Source organism: Aotus nancymaae, unplaced genomic scaffold (assembly GCF_030222135.1).
Source record: "Aotus nancymaae isolate 86718 unplaced genomic scaffold, 86718_ANA_hifiasm-v0.15.2.pri h1tg000053l, whole genome shotgun sequence".
NCBI lineage: Eukaryota > Metazoa > Chordata > Mammalia > Primates > Aotidae > Aotus > Aotus nancymaae.
The window spans coordinates 28,556,708-28,582,394 of record NW_026988467.1 but is presented as its reverse complement, the minus strand read 5'-3'; the positions used below and the strand labels follow the sequence as shown (position 1 = coordinate 28,582,394).

The following is a 25,687-nucleotide window of genomic DNA, read 5'->3' as shown; positions in this document are numbered from 1 at the left end:
TCACTTGACCAAACCTTTATTGAGCTCCTCAGGGGTAGATACTTGTTGGGGAGAAATATAGTACAGAGATGGAATAGAAAAAGCTCTACCTTTCATAAGCTTTTTGGACAAGGTAAGTAATAATGAAGAGAAAAATAGGTTCAGATGTTAAATAACTTGCCCAAATTAACTGAATCTTCTCACTTGGCTTTCCTCAGCCTTTTATGCAGGAGACAGTGATCACCCTCTCTTGGGAGCCCTCTGGAAGTATTCAAGGACTCCCAGGCTGATACCCATAAGGGAGGTGTGGTGGGGGAAAACAGAAAATGGTGGTAGGGTGTTTCAGCCGATACTATGGGAAGCTAAAGGGAAGCAAACAACTGGGAATGGCACAGTAGGGGTTGCCAGTTCATTCCGATCTAGGAGGCCATGCTAGGGATACCATTAGTCCCTTCAACTCTTTAAAGTCTTGAACAGTTTAACTGTTAGCATCACAGTCCCCTGCAGCCCTGAGGACTCCATTCTGGGCCTAAAGACTCTTAAGGGATCCTGACTGGCTTCTGTGGGTAAATCAGACAGATCAAGAAGTGGAGTGAAAGAAAACTGCTGATCTCCTCTCCTGGGTTTCTCTGTGTTCAGCAAATGCCCTCAGGCCAGCCTTTAGACAGCAGGTAGCTCTCCAGGTTTCCAGAGTCCTCCGACAGCTGCAAAGACACAAGGTAGAAAATTAAGAAAGCTCCCCTAACGGGGCTTCCCAGCCTCCCACCTGGCCAGGCTGCTTCCCTTACAATCTCCCCATCCCACGGCACAACTCTAGTTGTTTCATTCAGTACAAAGGTTTCTTGGGTACACAGATAGGTAGAAGACAGAAGTCCACAGCCTATGAATTCTCTTTTTGCTGTCAGTCAGGTAATGAAAATGCAGTCTCACATCCAGTACCTCCTGTCCTTGGTCATACCTCAGCTGAGTGATCCAGGGAAGAATCAATAAAACCTTTGCAGGGGCCTATCCAAGCTTTGGAGCCTCCAGCTAAACAAAGGGGAAAATGCTTTCTGCTCTCCTAGAGATGTGAAAAAAATGAACAAAAATCTTTAAAGTCTTTTGGAAGAATGGAAGTCAGAAAATAGGCATCTTCTTATCACTATTATTAGTAACTCAATGTTAGGCTCAAAGGGCCATGGATGTATGAATGGTTCATCCCAGCACCGAATACTCAGGGTGGACTAGAGGAGACATTTTAAATCTGGGGTACAGGGAAGGAGCTTGATCTCATGCTAAAACCTATGGCAATGCTCTCTCTCTTTTTTTTTTTTTTAAAGACAGGGGGTCTTGCTTTGTCACTCAAGCTAGAGTACAGTGGCACCATCATGGCTCACTTCAGCCTTGATCTCCTGGGCTGAAGTGATCCTCCAACCTCAGCCTTCAAGTAGGATCACAGGCACACAGCAACATGCCTGGCTAAGTTTTAAATTTTTGTTTCTGTATGTTGCCCAGACTGTTCTCAAACTCCTGTGATCCTCTTAATGGGCTCCCAAAGTGCTGGGATTACAAGTGTGAGCCACCACGCCTGGCCAGTGCTTCCTTTCTTTTTTAAAAGCCATTTATGGCACTACCATCCCCCTAGTTGTTCTAGTCAGTAATCTGGAACCTTAATATGTTCATCCTGTTTCCTAAAAGTTTTTTTTTTTTTTTTTTTTGAGACGAAGTCTCACTCTTGTCACCCAGGCTGGAGTGCAATGGTGCGATCTCGGCTCACTGCAACCTCTGACTCCCAGGTTCGAGTGATTCTCCTGCTTCAGCCTCCCCAATAGCTGGGATTACAGAGCCTGTCACCATGCCCGCTAATTTTTGTATTTTTAGTAGAGCTGGTGTTTCACCATGTTGGCCAGGCTGGTCTCATGACAGGTAATCCACCTGCCTTGGCCTCCCAAAGTTCTGGGATTATAGGCATGAGCCACCAAGCCTGGCCAAAAGTTTTTTTCTCAGATGGAGTATCACTCCGTTGTTCACGCTGGAGTGCAGTGGCGCAATCTCAGTTCACTACACCCTCCGCCTCCTCAGTTCCAGTGATTCTCCTGCCTCAGCCTCCCAAGTAGCTGGAATTACAGGCATGTGCCACCATGCCCGGCTATGTTTGTATTTTTAGTAGAGACGGGACTTCACCACGTTGGCCAGGCTGGTCATAAACTCCTGACCTCAGGTGATCTGCCCGCCTGAGTCTCCCAAAATGCTAGGATTACAGGCATGAACCACCACTCCCGGCAAAAGTTCTTGAATTCATTTACTTCTCTACATTTTCAGTATTACTCTACTATAGACCTTTTTTTTATTGTTGAGACAGTCTCACTCTGTCACTCATGCAGTGCAGTGGCACAATCTCGGCTCACTGCAACCTCTGCCTCCTGGGCTCAAACAATCCCCCTGCTTTTGCCTCCCAAGTAGCTGGGATTACAGGTGCATGTTACCATGCACAGCTAGACCGTTCTTTTTTTTTTTTTTTTTTTTTTTTTTTTTTTTTTAGACCTTTCTTATTTCTTGTCTAGACTAGCAAGTTTCCTAATAGATCTCCATAACCATTCTCCAAATCAGACATTAAATAATTTCATTTTGCACACCCCCCTCCTCCCATTCAGTTGTCTTCAGTGAGTAGGACATCAAGACTGCCATTTTTTTTTTTAAGACTGCCATTTGTTAAGAGAATTTCCTCATATCCTATTCCTTTCACCTGCCCTTTTAATCAGAAACCAAAACTCTATGAAACTTAGCTTTTTTTTTTTTTTTAATTCTGATAGTTCTTAGCATGCAGAAACTTTGCTTTTTAAGGTCAGCCAGAGGCCGGGTGTGATGGTTCATGCCTGTAATCTCAGCACTTTGGGAGACCAAGATGGGTGGCTCATCTGAGGTCAGAAGTTTGACACTAGCCTGACCAACATGGAGAAACCCCTTCTCTACTAAAAATACAAAACTAGCTGGGCATGGTGGCGCATGCCTGTAGTCCCAGCTACTCAGGAGGCTGAGGCAGGAGAATCGCTTGAACCCGAGAGGTGGAGGATGTGGTAAACTGAGATTGAGCCATTGCACTCCAGCCTAGACAACTAAAGCAAAACTCCATCTTAAAAAAAAGCCAGGTGCAGTGGCTGTCACACCTATAATCCTAGCACTTTTGGATGCCGAGGTGGGAGGACTGCTTGAGGCCAGAAGTTCAAGACCAGCCTGGGCAACACAGTGATACCCTGCCTCTACAAAAAATTAAAAAATTAGTTGGGCATGGTGGCACATGCCTACAGTCCCAGCTACTCTGGAGACTGAGGTGAGAGGATGGCTTGAGGCCAGGAGGTAGAGGCTGCAGTGAGCTATGATCACACCATTGCATTCCACCCTGGGTGTCAGAGTGAGACCCCATCTCTTAAAAAAAAAAAAAGAGTAAGGCCCAGATAGGCATGGTGGCTCACACCTATAATCCCAACACTTTGGGAGGTTAACACAGGAGGATCAATTTTGCCCAGGAGTTTGAAACCAGCCTAGGCAACAGAGTGAGATCTTGTCTCTACAAAAAATAGAAAAAATTAGCCACCTGCCTATAGTCCTAGTTACCTGGGAGACTGAGGTGAAGGATCGCTTAAGCTTGGGAAGTCAAGGGTATAATGAACCATCTTTTTTTTTTTTTGAGATGGAGTCTCGCTCTGTCGCCAGGCTGGAGTGCAGTGGTGCTATCTTGGCTCACCACAACCTCTGCCTCCTGGGTTCAAGTAATTCTCCTGCCTCAGCTTCCTGAGTAGCTGGGACTACAGGTGCATACCAGCATGCCCAGCTAATTTTTGTATTTTTAGTAGAGACGGGGTTTCACCATGTTGGCCAGGATGGTCTCGATCTCTTGACCTTAGGATCTCCCTGCCCTGGCCTCCCAAAGTGTTGGGATTATAGGTGTGAGCCACTGCACCTGGCCAAGCCATCTTCTTGATACTGTGCTCCAATCTGGATGACAAAACAAGACCCTGTCTCAAAAATAAAAATAAATAAGGTCCAGATTCTTACCTGGCCTTCAACCTGCTTCAGTCCTATCATCTGCCTATAATGTGCTACTCTATGTCCTTTCCCCAAGCCCTCTGCCTAGCTTAGTCTTCCTTAGATGTTAACTTAAACATCATTTCCTCAAGGAAAACCACAGTATTAGGTTGCATACCCTCATAGCACCCTGTTCTTTTCTTTATAAAACTTTACACAATTCAACTTTTTTATGTTATTTGATATTATCTGTTTAGTGTCTGTTTCTACAAATAGACTATAAGCTCCAAGAAGCCAGAGACCATTTTATATTGTTCACCAGCCACTGGATACCCAGTGTCTAGGATACTGTGGCTGTTCTAATGTACAATAAATAGTGCATGTATTTTTAAAAAGTATGAAAGGAGGCCGGGCGCGGTGGCTCAAGCCTGTAATCCCAGCACTTTGGGAGGCTGAGGCGGGTGGATCACGAGGTCAAGAGATTGAGACCATCCTGGTCAACATGGTGAAACCCCGTCTCTACTAATACAAAAAATTAGCTAGGCATGGTGGCGCGTGCCTGTAATCCCAGCTACTCAGGAGGCTGAGGCAGGAGAATTGCCTGAACCCAGGAGGCGGAGGTTGCAGTGAGCCGAGATCGCGCCATTGCACTCCAGCCTGGGTATCAAGAGCGAAACTCCGTCTCAAAAAAAAAAAAAAAAAAAAAAAAAAAGTTTGAAAGGAGATATTTGTACTGATTTCTGAAGAGAAGCTTATAAAGAATCACATCAGAACATAAGGTATTTCTGTTTCTCAAAGGCAGATGCAGAGTTTGTTTACTACATTCCAACCCCAGAGAGCCTGAGAGATGAGGAGCAACTATCTTATACCTAAAGCTAGGCCATGAATAGGAACCATGAAGGCTGCTGGAGTTAGAAGATCCCTGGGAATAATTAGCCCTGTATCTGAACCCAAACTCTTCTATCTCAAGTTTTCACACACATCACAGTGCCTAGAAGAGAGACTGGCTACCCTAAGGTGGGCACCAGAGGTTGACAAGGGAACAGCCCATTCTGGCATCTTAATGCAATATAGATCAGAAATAGCACCCAAATTTCTGGCATTGTGCCCTATTTAGCTGATTAATCTGGGCTGATAGATTGGCGGGCCTCACACTCCATCTAGAAACATCTCAAATAATCTGTCTTTTCAGGAGTCTCTTGACAACCCCCCCACCAAATTTGCCCTGGAAGTGACAAGGCCTCCTTAAAGCAAGATGCTCCTCAAGGTCTAAGGAAGCATGGGGTTAGCTTGTATACATGAGTACTCCCATCTGCCCATTCCCTGGCTGAGATGCAAAGACAATCACCACAGTACAGGCTAGCAATGAGAAGTACACTTACTGCTGAGAGGCTAGTTTGAATCTGTGATCAAGGAATGCCAAGAAGCTAAACCTCAGCAGCACAGCTATGAAATTCACATTCCTTTCAGATACATGTCTCCCTCCTTTTAGAAAAGAGAGCTGTATACAAAAGCAGAAAGTACATTCAAAACAAACAAACAAAAAGCAGAGAAAGCTGCAGTTTGCAGAACACTAGATGAGACTGCATCCTCAGCTTCAGAGCCAGAATAGGCAATAGAGTAGAAGACCTCCAGCCCTGGGACTAGAAAATGGATTCTACAGATCAGTGAGCATTATTCCCCATTACCTCCCCCAAAGGGTTGAGTCTCCTGCTTGAATGTAGCCTCCTTGGGAGCCCAGGGCAGCAATCAGTCTACAATAGAATTAGGGTGCAGTGCCCACCACAGGCTTGTGCTCCTAAGGGGCCTTGAAGAGCCAGGCATATTTTCTAGTCCAGGAAACAAAAGAACGGGTAGTTAAGGCAGTGCAGTACACTTCCTCCCCTCCCCTCCAGCAGCTGCTGTCTTAGACAGCTGTTTCCAGCCTGTCTGCTCAATGCTATTAAATATTCATCAGATGCTTGCTAGCTTTAAACATGCAACGACTATTAATCTGGGGAGCTGGAGGTACATGTGGGTCTGGAGAGAAGAGGGGAGGGCTCATAAGGATCCAAGTCTTTTTTTTTTTTTGAGACTGAGTCTTGTTCTTGTCACCCAGGCTAGAGTGCAATGGCAGGATCTTGGCTCACTGCAACCTCCGCCCACCGGGTTCAAGCAATTTTTGTGCCTCAGCCTCCTGAGTAGCTGGGATTAGAGATGGCCGCCACCATGACTGGCTAATTTTTGTATTTTTAGCAGAGACAGAGTTTCAGCATGTTGGCCAGGATGGTCTCGAACTCCTGACCTTGTGATCTTCCCAAATGGATTACAGATGTGAGCTACCGTGCTCAGCCCAGGATCCAACTCTTTTTAACTTCAGGAATCTAGAAACCAAGCCAGGGGTACCAGTCCTATACACCAAATCCAGAAACTACTTAAGTATAAGCTGATCTTGTGGCCGCCCTAGGATCAGAGGAGACCAGCAGGCAGCTAAGGAGAAGCAGAAAGACTTCAGTCTAAACTCCATCTCTTGGACTCTGGTTATCCTAACTTCTAGACATAAATTTCTCACTCTGTATACCATGGATAATTATTGCTTCACAGGATTGTTTGTGAGAATTAAAAGAGATGCTATATAATTCAGGTGTGTCCAATCTTATGGCTTCCCTGGGCCACACTGGAAAAATTATCTTGGGCCACACATAAAATACACTAACGACAGCTGATGAGCTTTAAAAAAAAAAAAAAAAAAATGCAGCTGGGCACGGTGGCTCACGCCTGTAATCCCAGCACTTTGGGAGGCCGAGGCGGGTGGATCACGAGGTCAAGAGATTGAGACCATCCTGGTTAACACGGTGAAACCCCGTCTCTACTAAAAATACAAAAAAAATTAGCTGGGTATGGTGGCGCGTGCCTGTAATCCCAGCTACTCAGGAGGCTGAGGCAGGAGAATTGCTTGAACCCAGGAGGCGGAGATTGCGGTGAGCCGAGATCGCGCCATTGCACTCCAGCCTGGGTAACGAGCGAAACTCCATCTCAAAAAAAAAAAAAAAAAAAAATTGCAGAAAAATCTCATAATGTTTTAAGAAAGTTTATGAATTTGTGTTAGGCAATATTCAAAGCTGTCCTGGGCCATAGGATGGACAAGCTTGCTGTATATGATACTCCCAACATAGAGTTAGCACGTAATTTAAGAGCTTAAAATGGAGGCAGGGATCTCATCCACTGAGGACTTCTAGTGGTGAAGCAAAGCCTTGCTTAACAATCCCTGAAGAGCAGTTTTTTTTTTTTTTTTTTTTTTTTTTTTTTTTTTTGAGACAAGTGTCTTGCTCTGTTGCCCAGGCTGGAGTGCAATGGCACAACCTCGACTCAACTGCAACTTCTGCCTCCTGGGTTCAAGTGATTCTCCTGCGTCAGCCTCCTGAGTAGCTGTGATTATAGGTATGCGCCACCACGCCTGGCTAATTTTTGCATTTTTAGTAGAGACATGGTCTCACCATGTTGGTCAGGCTGGTCTTGAACTCTTGACCTCATGACCTACCCGCCTCAGCCTCCCAAAGTGCTGGGATTACAGGTGTGAGCCACCGAGCCCAGCCAAGAGCAAAATTTCTATTAGTGGACACTCAAGAATTTTGTTTTCCATTTCACAGGGTGGGTGAAAGGAGTATGACATGAGGACATTCCCTTAACACAGGGCAGTCCAGACATCTCATCCTCAACCCAAGCACCAGACAGGAGAGATGAGTCTCCTTCTGAAAAAGGTAGAAATTAAAAGGCCTTTAGGCAGGAGGATAACAAGGGGAGAGAATATCCCCTTCATTCTCCCACAAAGTAGTAGTGCCACTTTATAGAAGGCTTCCTTACCTCATTTTCCCTACCTTGCCAGCACAATGGTAAACAGATATAAGTCACTCTCATGCTGAAGGCATTAAATAGCTCAAACTTTAGAATAAAGTCCAAATTCCTTGACTAATGCCTAGCTTCCAAAATCAGCACTAACTTATTCTTCCAATCTCTATTTATAGCTAATATTTGAGTGCTTACTAAATGTCATGTTGATTTTTTTTTTTTATTGAGACAGTTTTGCTCTTGTTGCATGAGATGGCATGATCTTGGCTCATTGCAACCTCCCCCTCCGGGGTTCAAGTGACTCTCCTGCCTCAGCCTCCCGAGTAGCTGGGATTATAGCCATGCACCACCACGCCCACCAAATTTTTTGTATTTTTAGTAGAAACTGGGTTTTTCCATGTTGGTCAGGCTGGTCTCGAACTCCCAACCTCAGGTGATCCACCTGCTTTGGCTTTCCAAAGTGCTGGGATTACAGGCATGAGCCATGGCACCTGGCCTCTTGAATGTTTTATATGCATTAGCTCACTTGATCTTCCCAACAATGTCATGAAGTAAATATTATCCCCATTTTATAAATAATGAAATTGAGACTTGAAACTGAGGCAGAATTTGAAAGTAGTCTGCTTAGGCAGGGTACGGTGGCTTACACCTGTAATCCTCACCACTCTGGGAGGATGCTTGGGGCCAGGAGTTTGAATCCAGCTTGGGCAACATAGAGACTCTGTTTTTATTAAAAAAATAAAGTCAAGTAGGCATGGTGGCCCATGCCTATAGTCCTAGCTACTTGGAAGATTGAGGCAGGAAGACAGCTTGAGCCCAGGAGGCTACAGTGAGCTATGATCACACCATTGTATTTCAGCCTGGGTGGCAAAGCAAGACCTCACCTCTAATTAATTAATTAATTTAATTAGTCTGCTTAAAGCTATAATAAAGTATTATTATGCTAAGCTATCCATTTGTCTGCCTGGCAAATTCTTGGTTACCATTTAAGATGTAACTTAAAAGCTATCTGTCCCCTTTCTCTGGCATTTCCTAAGCCTTTCTCAGGCAGCTTCTCCAGGCTCCCTGGCATTCAGTTCAGCAAGAGAACATGATACACTATTGTAACTATTTTTTAATTTATTATTTTATAGATATATTATTTTTTGAGACAGAGTCTCGCTGTCACCCAGGCTGGCGTACAGACAGTGATGTAATCATAGCTCACTGCAGCTGTGACCGCCTGGGGTCAAGTGATCTTCCTGACTTAGCCCCCTGCGTAGCTGGGACTACAGGTGTGCACCACAACTGGCTTTTTCTCTCTTTTTTTGTAGAGATGGGAGTCTCACTATGTTGCCCAGGCTGGTCCTAAACCCTTGGCCTCAAGCGATCCTACAGCCTTGGAGTTTCAGGGGTGAGCCACCATGCCTGGCCTATTTAAAATTTTCTGGTCTCTGTTTCATCATGTGTAAAAATAGAATAACATCTACCTCACTGGTGGAGAAAACTACGTGGCACAGAATTAGTACTCAATACATGTCTGAATTCACAAAATACAGTAATAACTATGACTTTTTTTTTCAGGATGCATCTTGTATTTGATGTGTAAAGAAACCGCTATGTCAGCTTAATTGGCAGGTTTTTTTTTTTCTTTCTTTATAGCACTTCAAGATACAACTTACAATAAGCAGTCTCTTAGGGTCAGAGAAATTTGGAATTATAGAAGCAGCAAGCTTTCAGCACAGAGAATGGACTTTGCTGTACAAAGAATGTTGATATGCACCCTGTCATAACTTTCTATGCAACCATGGTAAATTAACTTACCTCTTCTAATATCAGTTGCTTAATCCATAAAAATAGGGACACATAGTAGGCATTCAAATTGAGCTCTTCTCCCTTAGCCAAGCAAAGCTGCCTATTTTCCCCATCTCACTTTCCTCTTCTTTTAAATGTGGTCAAGATCAGTGGATGGGATAGATTGAGAATAAAATGAGGGAAAAAAATGAAAATGACTACTTACTAGTAGCACTGCCAGCAAACAGCAGTCTCTGTAGGGTCATACAAAGTATAGGAACATATCAGAAGACAGTGAGCACATGTGTTGCCTAACACACTCTAATCTAGAAAAGATATTTGGTGGCCACAAAGTCCTAGACGGTGTTAATGCCTCTCTAACTTCATTCTTAGCCTGGGACAGGAGGTGGGATTTGGTGGAAGAGTGCGAACATGGGACAAACCCTAAACCTGTATCCATAGGTAAAGAAAGGTCAGAGTATTCCTTCAGTAGTAACTGTCAGGACAAGCGTCCACCCTGGTGATTCTGTGGAAACTGTGGTGGAAGAAGAAAGAGCTAGGAAGAGAGGAAGTTGATGGTGGGAGATGGGCATGCTGGAACGCAGCCTCTGAGTTTCTGGAAAACCACCTATGAGCCAAGATGGCAGCTAGAACAGCCTCATTCTCACTTTAGCAGCCTGGAGTATAATACAGAAGATAAAAACATGCTTTGTAGTCATCCATACCTGAGATCAAATCCTAGCTCCATCACTTACAAATTCTCAGTGATGTAAAAATAATCTGATCAGCTATTATTATTGAACAGCTACTGCCAGAAATTATATTAACCACTTTAAGTAATAACTACTTCAAAAGGCAGCAGACCTATATACATACATCTGTGGTCAACTGATTTTTGACAAGGGTGACAAGACCATTCAATGAAGGCAGAATAGTCTTTTCAACAAATTGTGCTGGAACAATTGGATATCCACATGTAAAAGAATGAATTTGGGCTGGGCACGGTGGCTCACGCCTGTAATCCCAGCATTTTGGGATTATTCATAATAGCCAAAAAGAAGAAACAATCCAAATGCCTGCCAATAGATGAATAAATGAAACATAGTATATGCATACAATGAAATCGCATTTGACAGTTAAAAAAAAGAACAAAGTACTAATACATGCTACAACATGGATGCACCTTGAGAACATTATGCTAAGTGAAAAGAAGCCAGTCACAAAAGACCACTTACTGTATGATTTCAAATGAAAACATACAGTAAGTGGTCTTTTGTGACTGGCTAAACCCTTGGACTTAGTCTTCTGGAGGCTAAACCCTTGTCATCTTTAGTGTGTGTCCACAACAGGCAAGTCTGCAGCGACAGAAAGCAAAGTAGCAGCCTAGGACTGGAGGGGTAAGTAGATTGGTAGGAGACAGACAAAAGGCATGGGGTTTGTTTCTTTTTTGGATGATAATTTCAAATGGACTGTAGTGATGACTGAATGACTCTGTGTATATACTAAAAACCACTGAATTGTACACTTTAATAAAGTGAGAGAACAGTATGGTATATGAATTATATCTCAATAAAGTTGTTATGGTAAATCTTCCCCAAAACTCTAGACTTCTTTGCAACTAGGACAGTTAAGTCTGCCCAAAAAGAATCACTTAAAAATGCTAACATGCCCTTTAATTTATACTAACAGAAGCTAACCAGAGGCTGCAAACTGGTAGGCTAAAAGCCACATTTGGGATGCAGCAAATATATGTTATTGGGACCAATAGTATTTTTTTAAATCTGAGCAATTCCACAATTTGAGGAAGAAAAAAAAATCTGAGGAAATATTAAATGACTGTATATACAATCCACATTTCTAGTTTCTCTTGAAAATCAGATCATCCAAGTCCAACGAAAAAATTTTCTACCCAGGCTGGAGTGCAGTGTTGTGATTATAGCTTACTGTAACCTCAAACTCCTAGACTCAAGTGATCCTCCTGCCTCTGCCTCCTAAGTAGAGGAGGCACAAGCCATCATGCCCAGCTAATTTTTTTACTTTTTTAAAAAAGTAAAAAAATGGTCTTGAACTCCTGGTCTCAAGTGATCCTCCCACCTCAGCCTCCCCAGGTGTTGGGATTACAGGCATGAGCTGCCGTGTACAGTCAAGAAAATTTTTAGAGATGGGAAAGACACAGGAATGAAAACAATCTTCAAATATCTGAAAGGATATTGCTTCCGGGGTCCAAAGCAGAGTCAATTTAAATTACTGAGGTACAGGTCTCATTCAAAATGAGAGATAGAATACTTACAGCTGTCTCCAATGAAATGGGCTGGTTTTGGAAGTAATGTTTCCTATGACTAGTATGAAGTACTATGTTACATGCTATAACCTGGATGAACCTTGGAAATACTATGCAAAGTCAAAGAAGCCAATTCCATTTATATGGAATGCTCAGAATAGGCAAACCCACAGAAACAGAAAGATTAGTGGCTGCCAATAGCTGGGGAGAGAGTGGAGTTGGGAGTGACTACTAGCAGATATAAGATTTCTTTTTAGAGTGATGGAAATACTCTGGAATTAAATAATGGGAATGGTTGCACAGTACAAATATGCTAAAAACTACTACATTGTACACTTTACAATTGTAAATTTTATGCTATGTGAATTTTCTCTCAAAATAGAAACAAAGGTAGAAAGGGACCAAATGAGATACTTATTAACTCTGTTAGGATATTATGATGCACATAGGGATAAATGTCAGCTATTATCATCAACTTCATTTGATGATAAATGAGGCACTGAAAGGGGTTAAAGGTTTTGTTTCTGACTAAGGTGACAAAGGCTCACATGAAGCAGAGCCAGGACAGATACCCAATCTTGCCTGTCTCTAGAGCTTACAGAATTGTAATAAAAGTTCACAGGTCGGCTGGGTGCAGTGGTTCACGCCTGTGATCCTAGCACTTTGGGAGGCTGATGTGGGCAGATCACTTGAAGCCTGGAGTTCAAGACTAGCCTGAACATGGTGAAACTCTCTACTAAAAATATAAAAATTAGCCAGGCATGGTGTTGTATGCCTATAATCCCAGCTACTCGGGAGGCTGACACATGAGAATTGCTTGAACCCGGGAGGAAGAGGTTGCAGTAAGCCAAAATTGCACCATTACACTCCAGCCTGGGCAAGAGTGAGACTCTGTCTTAAAAAAAAAAGTTCTCAGGTAGTGAGTGATAAAATGTTACAGAAAACATTTGGATCAATGGGCGGAGCTACACGTTCAGAACAGGCACACCATCAGCAGGCCTGGATCCACAAACAATAGAACCTGCCTTTCCAAGCACAGATCACAATTCAAACGAAAAGTTTCCCCAAACTTCTAATCCATTTTTGTTGACTACCCTAGGAAGAGTTGAGACTAAATTCTCTGCATTCAGGGATTCCCCCCTCCTAATTTCTTAGCCATTCATGTGACCAATGTCAAACTTAGGACTTGCCAGGTGCCCAGAATCTTGCTCAGTACACATGCCCCTCCTTAAAGCTTCCAGATCTCTCAGAGACTGAGAGGCAGGTTTGGAAGAAAAAAAAATTCCAAGAAACCAAATTTCACTGTGAAAGGTTCTATGTGCCTTTGGCTTACCTAGTTAGGCCTTTCTCCTTAGTGTCATCCTAATCCTAACGCCTCACTCAGAACAGAGAGAAATACCAGCCAGTTAGTTACTTAATGGCTTCAATTAACAGGAAAGCTCACTGTTGTCACAGCCCCCAAATACACAAACCAGGGAGTTAAACTTTAAGAAAAAGTGTTCTTTAGGCTCCATGTCCTTGCTTCTATACCACAATTATCCCTATGAAGGATCTCCTAAGTATAAGAAATACCCTTTCCCTAGATTAAGGACAGTATAGTACAGGGTTAAGATGACAGGTTGTGGCAACACAAAACTTGGGCTTGAGTACTAGTCATACTCATTAGGTCTAAGTTACTTCTGTAAAATATGGATATTACTGGACACTTCTGGGCTGCCAAGCATCCATTTCCCTTTCCTAATAACTCCCCAACTGCCTTGTGAGGAATCGGTTGCTTCTTACGCATGTGACTCAGCTAATCCAGTCTGACATTCCCTCTCTAAAACCTGATTTTGAGTAAAGGCAGAGATTCTGAGTTGTGCCCAAGGAGCCAGTTCTTGTTTCAGGATAGTTACTGTGGTCTACCACTGTTGTCCCAGTTCACTGCAGCTACTATGGTTCTCACACCAGATTTTCTAGCCTTAACCCTAAATGTGAGTCCCTAACATCTTTCTAATAAAGTTTCTTTTACTTACATTAGCCATTTTGTTGCTTGCAACCAATGAACTCCAAGTGGAACACCACCTCATTACGTTATTCACAGGATAAATAGAGTAAGATTCAACAGATCTAAGCTGATATTGTCTGACCTTATCAACCATTAGAAATAAATTCAGTATGGACATGTAAGTGTAGTCATGTTGTAAATAAAGTATAAATGACCACAAAAAAGATTAATGCATTGACCATCTTATAGGCCATCTCCTGGCATAACTGTTTTACAGTTATGATAAAAGACCCATGGTCCTTAATAGAAAACCACCTTAACATACCTGACATGGGTCTTCACTACCCATTCTAGTCCAGGAAATGCCTCAGGAGGTTTCAGTCACCTGAAAATGGAGAAATAACAGATCAGTCTTTTGAAGAGGAATTTTTAAAGACATAAAAAATAAAAGATAGAGATCCTGCATGCAGTTTACACATTACAGGAGAAACATGCAACTTTTAAGAAATTTTCAAGTAAAGTTTCATTGTGAATATCAATATGGGGACCTACAGGGACTCATCCTTACACATTTTTAAATAGCTGAGCAGAAAGCTTTACTTTAGGGTGCAGCAGGAGGTCTAATCTACAGTCATTGAAATTTTACAATGTGTCATTTAAGATGTCAGACTTTGTGCCCAGGTTACATTACAGTTCACTTGTGATGGGCAGGATTATTAAGAGTTATGGCTAATTTATGCGGCAACATATGGTTTTTCTTTTTACAGCTATTTTTATTAAACAAGTTTTGCAAAGTTTTAACATTAAAATTAACAGCTAAAGAATTGTTTATGCAAGTTGCTGTCACAGTTTATGTAAAAGAGAAATATGTGCTATTAAAATCAGACATTTAGGTTACCTTTGGTTTTTTGCGATGCATGTTAGCTTTACACATCCTGATTCTCTTGCGATAATTTTCCTTTAAAAAGGGGGGTATAGAGTGATCTCTTTTCATCAAAACAAGACATAATGCCCTGAAAGCTGACTTCAAACCATGGTTGAAAATTCAGTTATTTACACTTTATCACAATCTACAAATACATTTTTTTGTTGGTGTGTTTTAAAAAGAAAGAAAAAAAATGTCCATCATGCACTGCTGCAGGCAGCTTGGCACTTCAATACAAGAGGATTTTTCACCCCCGAGCAGTTTAGGTGGCTCTAAGAGGGAAGCCATGAGAATAACCCTGAGAATCAACATAGAGTAGAAATGGGACCAACCAATTCTATCACTTCCTCTCTTGGTCCCTTAGGAGGGGGTTCAGAGCCAGCCTATCATGCCAAATCCTGCTCCAGCCCAGCTGATTTTTCAGTATTTCTGGGTTTGAAAGAGAAACCATCAAGGGCATCCAGAGTTGGCTGAACTGTCATGCCTAAAGCAGGTGCTGTCCCCTTCTGAGCTCACAGAAGTTACTTGGTGTCACACTTTAGAGCCACCTAGGGCTCTATAGAAGGTGCAAACCAGGCTGGCTTACACTTTTAAATACTGAGACCTATGTATAGAAACCAATCCAAGTTTCAGCTCAGTTGAGTTGAAAACTCTCCATAAATTAGAATTTTTGATAGGATTGGATACAACTGCTTCCAACAACTTCCAGGGGGTGAAAAAGCTTTGGTTATTTTTAAACTAAAACTTAACAACTCCATCAACTTTTTTTTTGGTAAACTTAAAATAAAATCCCCCCCACCACTTTTAAGAATGTTTCCAACTTTTAACAAGCCCATTAACTTTAGAGTTAATTTAAGTTTATTTGAAAGAGAAAACTATTTTATGGTCCACCCAAAAAAATGACAATTCATCACATTTACTTTGATTAAAAAAGGACTAAACTTTATTGACAAACTGCTGCAGACATTTTGACATAAGTTTAAGCTACCTATTTAGGCAGACTTACACATGTAGCATTTAATCTTCCGAGAACAAAATGGGAGGACGGTACAAATCCAATTAGGACTTTAACTTATGTACAAAGTGGATTTTGATTCCTTTTTCATTCAGCTGCAGTGTCCCTTTTTATATCATGCTAGTGTTGAGACATACTTGACTATCTTGGGAACAGTTGAATATTGACAACCGTCAACTTAAGAAAATCATCAGCTTTTGGCCCCAGCGTCCAAGTGAGCTTTTCATGGAGTGCAGAATCTCAAATGGACAAAATACTTTGTCTTTTTAAATACTGAAATTTTAATTATTAGTACTGTGACTGAAAGATTCTTCATGGCTAAAAAGCTCTGCATCAAACTCAATTCAGGAGGCCTACCTTCCCACCACCATCAACCTCTTCAAAACCTACTTCCACCCCTAAGTATCTCTCAACACAGTATGTCTGGGGCTAGATTTCAAAACCCACGTAATGAAAAAGTCAGTTTTACAAGCCTAATTTTGTTGTTGTTGTTGTTTTATATCAATTAACGTTAAAAATTGCATCAACTATTTAATTCATGAGGATCTTTCATATTAAAATTTAACCTTAAGATTCAACCGCCATGTGTTTTTATAAAGGAAACATTTTTTTAGAGACGTCTGAGCTCACTTTTACATGGTGGTGCCTAATGCCGTTAACGTTTGTGATTTTAAATCTTAAACAGCCCTGAATTTTGAAATGTAGCCTAGTTTGGGATTCTGCAACTACAACTTTACGGGATGCCTCAAATCAAAACTAAGAGAAAGTTAACAAGCCTTTACTTCAGAACCTTTAAGCAAGCAATGTCACTTTTGAAACTAACAGGTCTGTGTGTGTTTTTTTACTCAACTTCTTTTTTTTATTATAAAAGGTACACTTCTGTTTATATTTAAACAACAAAGAAAAAAGCATCTACACACTTAAAAAATTAATTCAATATTCCTAAATCTATTTTAACTCATTTTAAAATACTACATACAGAAGCCAGAATGCAGAGTTAAGAATGGAATAAGGTGGGGAGAAGAAGGGGATCACGAAGAAAAACACTTAGACAATTACTTGTCTGTTGTGGGTAAAGCAACAGGAATCCTGGGAGATACAAGAAATCAGTAACAACTTTGCTCATAATTGATATTTTCCCCTCATGTTTGTTTTTAATAACGTCCATATGGGTGCTCTCTGTATGCTCCCTTCACTGGCCTAGCTGGAGGGGCCTTCAGTGATGGCCTGGTCCCATTCCAGTCGTCCTGGCCTGTGGGGAAAACAAAGACAGTTTATAAACCATGTTCCAAAAGCACTTAGGGATGAGCGGGGATAGGTCACATAGTAAACATCACCAAAAACACTGCTTTTCTTCTAACATCTTGACGCTTCCCCTGGTGTTCCTTGCTCTCTACTGGGTTTGACCCTGTTGGACAGCCTAGGCGAATTTTCAGTTTTGAGTGGAAGGACAGAAGAGAACAAATCCAAAAGGGCTGCCGTTGACTCTGGAGTAATCTCCCACAATGAGGTTCTTCATCGACAAACATGATCTATACTCTAGTCCCCAAACCTGGAGATACCCAACACCTTGCTTGAGATAGTGAGGAAGTCATTAATCTTAGTGAGTCTGCAATGGCCTCTCCAGTTACCAAAACAATATGGCAGGTAGCCTCAAGTAAGGTAGGAAAACTTCTGGAAGTCTTTCAGATTGGAAGCAGGTAGCCAGCCCCACTTCCACGCAACAGCAAGTCATGTTTTCTCATGGAGAAGTATCCTCTGGCTCTCTGGGAAAAGCAAGCAAGGGCCACTTTTCATGAGGCCCTCCACCAGCAGAGCTGATACTGCTCTCTCTGGTAGAGGGGTGTGCAATCAAATGTTGTACTGACAGCACTGTTTAAAATAATTCCAAGGCCGGGCAAGGTGGTTCATGCCTGTAATCCCAGCACTTTGGGAGGCAGAGGTGGGTGGATCACGAGGTCAGGAGTTCGAGACCAGCCTGGCCTACATGGTGAAACTCCATATCTACTAAAAATACAAAAATTAGCTGGACGTGGTGGCATGCTTGAACCCGGGAGGCAGAGGTTGCAATGACCTGAGACTGTGCCACTGCACTATAGCCTGAGCAACAGATCCAGACTCCATCTCAAGACAAAGCAAAACAAAAGATAATTCCTGATCTGTTTTCTTTTTATTTTTTAAATTTTTTCTTAGTAGTTTCTTAGTATCTCCTAACCTTATCTCTTTTCTTAAGTCAACAGTTGAGAGAATCCAGACAACGTGGTTCACATCTTCAAATGGTTCTCTTTGTGACAGAGAAAAGCCTGAGGGATATGATCACGTATTTCTAGAAGTGACCTCTTATGAAAACAAACTGCGTTTAAACTTATTCTTCCCACACCTTACACACACCAGTTCATTCCTGAAGTATTTTTTCCAGCTGCCTGTATTCACAAATATCTGCCTCTATCACTATTGGCCTCAAACTCCTATATAGATCTAAAGTCACACAGAACCCTAATTAAACCCCTAGTATAACACACATGTCCATCACTTTCCAAGTGGCTTCTGGTTATCAACAAGACAGTTTTTCTTTTTTTCCTGAAGTATACAAATCATCCTGGACAGTTTATTTTTCTAATTCTGTTAATCAAAGCAGAAATCAGAACAGATTAACTGTGGCAACATCATATCAGGGGCACAAAGAGAAGCCTGCCTCTTTCAGTTTGGTCTTTTCTCCAGCAAAACAGAAATGCAATTTAGTCAAACCCATACAGAGGCCCCACTGTACTGCCTCAATGATGGGGGGAAATACTTGGGCGCAATCACACTGCCCTTCTAAATAGTGGTATATGAGCAGAGCAAAGCAGTGTTAGTGATTGGCAACTGTCCAGTGCCATTTCGCTAAAACTGGTAATAACAGTTTCCTTGGGCAAGAAGCTGATTGGCTACTTCATACTGTGCTGAATTAGGCTTGGCTTGTCTGTCTCTGGGAGGCCCAAAGGGGTTCCTCTTTTTCAACTAGGGATAAGAGGAGATTGTCAACCAAGTATCTCAGCATGAATTGTCAATTGCTGAGCCCCTGCCAAGGACTCTCTGGAAGTCCCTCAGGTATGCTGAAAATACCTCACACTGAAAAGGTAGCTCTTGCTGCATCCACTGCCATACAGTATTCCCACTGAGGCCTATTAACATAGGGCCATAACTAGCTGTTGAGGACAAACTTGAGCAATGTGTTTTTAACCAAACCTCAGGGAAGGCAGCCTGGTCCTGCTGCTACTGCAGCCTCCATAGCTCTCTTGGGATCAAGGACTGTGTTGAGATGTCTTCAAGCCAACAAGGAGCTTGGTGCCAGAACTGTCCTGAATTGGCTCTAGCCCCTACAGTCTCTAATCTAATTCTAATAGGCACTATTCTTTTTTTTTTTTTGAGATGGAGTTTTGTTCTTGTTGCCCAGGCAAGAGTGCAATGGTGAGGCCTTGGCTCACTGCAACCTCCACTTCCTGGGTTCAAACGATTCTCGTGCTTCAGCCTCCCAAGTAGCTGGGATTACAGGAGGCCATCACCATGTCTGGCTAATTTTTTTTTTTTGTATTTTTATTTTTATGTATTATTATTTTTGAGACAGAGTTTTGCTCTTGTTGCCCAGGCTGGAGTGCAATGGCGCAATCTTGGCTCACGGCAACCTCTGCCTCCCGGGTTCATGCAATTCTCCTGCCTCAGCCTCCCAAGTAGCTGGGATTACAGGCATGCACCACCATGCCCAGCTAATTTATAAAATATTTTTAGTAGAGACAGGGTTTCTCCATGTTGGTCAGGCTCGTCTCGAACTCCTGACCTCAGGTGATCTATCCACCTCAGCCTCCCGAAGTGCTGGGATTACAAGAGTGAGCCACAGCGTCCGCCTTTTTTTTGGTATTTTCAGTAGAGATGGGGTTTCACCATGTTGGCCAGGCTGGTCTCGAACTCCTGACCTCAGGTGATCTGCCCACCTTGGCCTCCTGAAGTGCTGGGATTACAGGCGTAAGCCACCATGCCTGGCCCTAATAGGCACTATTCTTGCCCCCCAGCCTGCTCTGGCTAGCTACCAGCCATCTAGGACCCCTTCAGCTGACATTTCCTTTACAATGACATTATTTTCAATGAGATTTAATTTTTTAATGAAGTGGGGCAGATGAGTACAGTTGTATATGATTAAGTCCTTGTTATCTGCCAAAGTGCCCTAGATATCAGCAGCAAAGGCCCAGAAATACAACCTAGGTCTAGCTATTTCCCTGTCTGAAGTAGAAAAAAAATCAACATTAGCAACCAGTCCAACCTGGTCTTGAGCCCTAGGGTAAGACACGCACTACCCTTCCAAGAGTAACAATACCCCATCTCACTTTAGCAGTCCCTCTTTCTACCATGTACCACAAAATTTAAGAGCAGAACTCCTGCTGTCACATCTAGCAACATCTTGGCCTTCTAAAGGTTTATCCTTAGGTGTGTTTGTCGGACTCTTAATACTTCAGGCACCAGCATTCTCCAAGGCACTTACTTGTACATTCTGCCCCACCACAGAGATAAAGACATACCATAAGCTTCATAAGAATCTTGAACCTCCCCATGTCCATAGTCATAATATTCTGAGTCCCTGAAAGCCAAAGACAAGACTGTTAGGAAGCTACAGAGTAACTATGTTTTAGTTTCACCTTTTTCTCAAATACTTTCATATTTCAGTTATTTTACTATGTGTATTAATACAGGAAAATACTCATTCTAACCCATTCCTAGATGCCAAAATATTTCCAAAATACATATATATGTACTTATAAAATAATTATGACAACTATAGCAAAGAAAAATGGATATCACAGAATATAAAGTGAAAAAGCACAATCTTAAATTAACCATCTTAATATAGCATACGTATACATGTATTCATAGGGCTCACCAGAAGGAAAAAAGAACTGTTTTATTACTACCATAGAACTGAGACTCTTTTCAATCAATTCACAGGTAAGCTATATATATGGACACACAAGAAAATGGTCTTAAAGAGAAATACAGAGGTGGGAAGGGCAGGGAAGAGAAATACAGAAAAGAATCTAAGTTATGGTAATGGAATTCAAGTTTCTTGTAAAATTTTATGCAACTTCAATGTGGTTTTGATATTTTAGAATGATAAATCAAAATAACGTAAAGGCATTTCTCCTTGTTTCCATGTAGTCACAGCTCGGAAATTTTTCATCTGCTACTCTCAGGTTCTAAATTATAATTTAAGGTTTAGAGTTATACAAATTTACAAATCCAAGTGTGTGCTTCACAGATGTCAAAAGCAGAGGAAAGCCTTGCATGGTGGCATGTGCCTATAATACCAACTATTAGAGAGGGCTAAAGTGGTAGGATTGCTTGAGCTCAAGATTAAGACCAGTCGGGTTTGGGTGGGGAATACAGAGGTGATACCCTCATAGTGTGAACCATTCTGCTCCTTAGGGTTGTGCTGTCTAAATCTTTCTGTTCCTCCAACTCCCTCCCTCCATCCTTAGGACACAAAACTGTGCTTATATTGCCTGACTCACCCTTGACTCTGGCTGTAATAGCCTTCATAACCTTCGTAACTTTGTTCTGCATATGTATCATCATATCCCTAGAACAGAAAAATAAATAAATAAAAGATCAAAATCATAGAGAGTAGGAAAGCAATTATATCCCATGGGAGTAGGTACGCTTCTGGATTTAAAAAGGACATGACATTTCCCTCCAAAATGTTAATGCCTACTGTAGAATAGTCAAAAGAGAAAGGGTTACTAAACAAAGAAAACCCAAACAAATATATGCCATAGAACAACTGTGGGCAGGAAAAATTATAAAAATCAAGCATTAGTAGTATCAGTACTAGTAGCTAAGAAATTTGTTATAAAACACTCCATTAAGGTATATTTTATTTCCTGTTTAATCTACAGATATATAGAAAATCAAGCCTAAAATGGAAAAATCTTCTAATAGTTCAACATTCACTGCAAGAGAAGAGGTCAGCTTCCAAATCTTACAGGTAGCCTGTGACACCTACATAAAGGACCGAGGCCCTGTCATTTGACTTCCTTTGGCAACCTTCTAGGTATTGGGAAATGGCACACTGTTCAAATTTCTTACATATTCTTCATATGTTTCTGGTGCAGGAGGTGGAGGCAAAGGTATCCTCTGGATGCCCGCTGTCCGTGCTCTTGGTGCTGGAGCACCCCTCACAGTAGGTGGGGGTGGCACGCCTCGAGTCACAGTGGCACCTCTGGTAATGGCTCCCCTTACTGGTGTACCACGTACCAAAGCCCCCCGAGGTGGTCCAACACCACGGCCCCTACAAAATGAAAGTTTACTTTAAATGGAGCTTTTTATAAACAGGCCACTTTTATGTTCTGATTTGTTTTCAAATTCTGGAGTTAGGCAGATTTTATGAAGCCTTCACTAGGCTATTATTAAAGCACAGAGGAATGCACAGGGCAAAGAACCCACACTCAAAGACTCCCCGGGTCCTAGAGTGGACCAATTCATCACTGCACTGCCTTGGGTAGGTCTGGAGAGTCTGAACACTCCATAAAGGTCGGTCACAAAAGGTAGAACTTTAAAGTTAGACCACTAAAAAATGCTAGGACTGGCTGGGCGCAGTAGCTCACGTCTGTAATCCCAGCACTTTGGGAGGCCAAGGTGGGTGGATCACCTGAGGTCAGGAGTTCGAGACCAGCCTGATCAACAAGGAGAAACCCCATCTCTACTAAAAATACAAAATTAGCCGGGCATGGTGGCACATGCCTGTGATCCCAGCTACTTGGAAGGCTGAGGCAGGAGAATTGCTTAAACCTGGGAGGCAGAGGTTGTAGTGAGCCAAGATCATGCCATTGCACTCCAGCCTGGGCAACAAGAGCAAAACTCCGTCTCAAAAAAATGCTAGGCCTGTCCAAAATTAGAAAACCAAAAGTCTCAGACTACAGCACTTGGCTATGGTCAAAGTGCCCAAGATCAAGAATTCTCTCTCTCTATTTTTTTGGACTTAGTCTCGCTCTGTCGCCAGGCTGGGGGTGCAGTGGCGCGATCTCAGCTCACTGCAGCCTCTGCCTCCCGGGTTCAAGTTATTCTCCTGCCTCAGCCTCCCGAGTAGCTGGGACTAGAGGCACACACCACCACGCCCAGCTAATTTTTGTATTGTTTTAGTGGAGACAGGGTTTCACCATGTTGGCCAGGATGGTCTCAATCTCTTAACCTTGTGATCCGTCCGCCTCAGCTTCCCAAAGTGCTGGAATTACAGGCATGAACCCGGCCAAGAATTCTTTTTTTTTTTTTTTTTTTTTTTTTTTTTGTGGAAATAGAGTCTTGCTCTGTCACCCAGGATGGAGTGCAGTGGCATGATCTCAGCTCACTGCAACCTCTGTCTCTTGGGTTCAAGCAATTCTCCTGCCTCAGCCTCCCAAGTAGCTGGGATTATAGGTGTGTGACATCACACAGGGCTAAGTTTTGTATTTTTAGTAGAGACAGGGTTTTGCCACATTGGACAGGCTGGTCTCGAACTCCTGATCTCAGGTGATCCACCCATCTCAGCCTCCCAAAGTGCTGGGATTATAGGCATGAGCCACCACGCCTGGCTGGAGAATTCTATTCTTGATGCAACATATAAATCCTGAGACCCTTCCTATGCTAGACATAAGAGCACCACCAAAAGAGATGATACTAGTAATTAAATTTACACCCTATTTCTGGGTGTCTCCATTATTTTTACCTGGGAACAGGTGGCGGAGGAGGTGCAGCTCCCCGGCCTCTCACTGGCACACCACGTCCACGAGAGGGTTCAGGTACTCCATTCAAATAGGACAGCTCTAGAAATTGCTCCTGGCAGATATCATCCATCATATCCTGGGAATGAAAGATACAAGGAGTACTGTGTGATATCTACACTTTAAACTGAGAAACCATCTGGCCCACAGGAGTCTTGAATTCTAAGAACAGCTTTGAGAGCTCAGATGAGGTCTCAGGTCATTCATTCTTTGAAGTCAAATGGCACCATACCTGTCCCCTCTTTGAGAAAAGTCTTGATGGCAGACCCCTCATTATTCATAATGTGATCCCTGCCTAGCTTTCTGGATCACTTCCATCCTCTCTCTATATATAACCTCCTCATAAGCTAGGCTGAACAACTTGTAGTTCAGAGCCTGGCATACTCTTACACATTCATTCTTTGTAAATAGTTCCTTTTCCTGGAATAATAAAAGCCACTACTATTAACAGAGCTCTATGTACTTGGCTCTATATAATAAGCTTTATATAAGTTTTTCAGTTTAATCCTCAAAATGACCTTTAAGTAGGCAGATCTCCACATTTTACGGTTAGGAAAACAGACTCAAGAAGTATACATCAACCAGCCTAAGAACATAGAACTAATAAATGGCAGACTCTAGATGTGAATTCAGAATTACCTGTCTCAAAATCTAGGTGTTGGATCAACAGGCTATATTTTCTTTTTTGTCCACCTGAGGGACTCTTAACTCATCCTTACAAGACTTGTCTAAATAAAGAGTCTCTTGAAAAACCTTCGCTTGATGCCACCCCTACAACTCCTCTTTTCTCAAAGTGCCATGTAATTCCCTGTACCCAAGCACTTACCATATCATTTTAGAATTGTCTGTCACACATTGTAAGCTCTTCAGGAGCCATTTTTGTACCTTTATACCCAGGCATAGTATCAGACATCTGCCAGATATTTAACAAATGTTTGGGATGAATAAGGAACCTGAAGCTCACAAAAGTGAAATGATAACCTGTCCAGGAAGACACAGAAAGAGAGACATACGTAGTCCTGTGCTCTTCCTACTGCACCATGAAGCATTCCTGGTACAATTAATGGTTCTAAGGAGAAAATGGAGGGCTCTGGTTACAGATGCAAAAATAGCCTCACTTTTTTTCTCCACGAGAAGGAAGAATCAAGCCAAATGCCATTTGTAAATCTTTTCACTATTCCTCTTGAGAACCAGTCTTAACACTTTATGCATTATTATATATCCCAGGCATATACAGCTTCAATAGATGATTCTAGTCTTTGATGGCTCCCTCAACTCTCCACCTCCTCTTACCTTACACTCCACTTCCTCCTACCTTACACTGTGCATCTCAAGCATTACTGCTGCTTGAGATGCACACCTTGGAGAATCAAGTAACCAATGCCAGACCACTGCTCAGACTCCTCCAACTACCACATCAACACTGAGGAAACCCAGATCTCCCCAGCAGGCATCTTTTTCAAAGGACTGACTTACACGGAAGCCTCATAAACCTAACACTTCTGAGGAATATGCTGGAGACTAACAATAAAGAGGAGATGGGCATTCCGTCTGCAGTCCTTTGGAAAGTGAATGGCTTGGGTGTTCAATAGAACACCCCAAAAAGAGTAAAAGAATTCCCTTGAGGAAAGATTAACCAGCTGTGTTTTTCTCTAGGATATTTTAAATAGTCTGTTTCATGTTGAACATTCTAATGAAGATGAGGTACTTGAAAACAAAGCAGCTGCTAAGAAATTTGAAACTACTGGACTCCTTGGAGTTTGGCATAAATTTTTGCTCTGTCAACTTTCATATCCTCTGACACCTCATTTAGTTCTAACTCCCTCATTTAACATTCAGGAAAACCAAGGACTGTATCTTATCTCCTCTTAGTTTAATGATGAACACATGACACTTAATTCTAGTTGAATAATATTCCAAATCCTTCATAAGGTTCCAGATTCATCCTTGTTATTAAATATTCAACAGTAGTATGTTAACTCTGGCAACCACCAAGCCTTGCTAAAAGGCAAAAATAGTACCATTTCCTATTTATTCAAAGTAATAATAAGCAAAATAGATAAACTGGCCTGTCCCATCTCTATCTAGTCTCAGTTACAGTCTGAAAAAA

The 25,687-nt window shown here is 42.1% G+C and overlaps 1 protein-coding gene across 2 annotated transcripts in view; it reads right to left on the bottom strand.

Annotated features, from left to right (window-relative positions):
- Nucleotides 1-25,687, bottom strand: part of KHDRBS1 (KH RNA binding domain containing, signal transduction associated 1) — a 43,662-nt gene continuing 17,975 nt past the window's right edge. The window contains exons 5-11 of one of the 2 annotated variants that reach the window (XM_064363616.1): nt 23,523-23,656; nt 21,908-22,109; nt 21,334-21,401; nt 20,347-20,405; nt 14,179-17,045; nt 9,812-9,839; nt 1-683 (exon numbers count right to left, since the gene is read on the bottom strand). In XM_064363616.1, coding sequence (XP_064219686.1) covers nt 16,948-17,045; nt 20,347-20,405; nt 21,334-21,401; nt 21,908-22,109; nt 23,523-23,656 — 561 coding nt within the window. In that variant the 3' untranslated portion in view covers nt 1-683; nt 9,812-9,839; nt 14,179-16,947. The remainder of the gene's footprint in view (nt 684-9,811; nt 9,840-14,178; nt 17,046-20,346; nt 20,406-21,333; nt 21,402-21,907; nt 22,110-23,522; nt 23,657-25,687) is intronic. The other variant, XM_012439958.2, reaches the window with a different exon arrangement.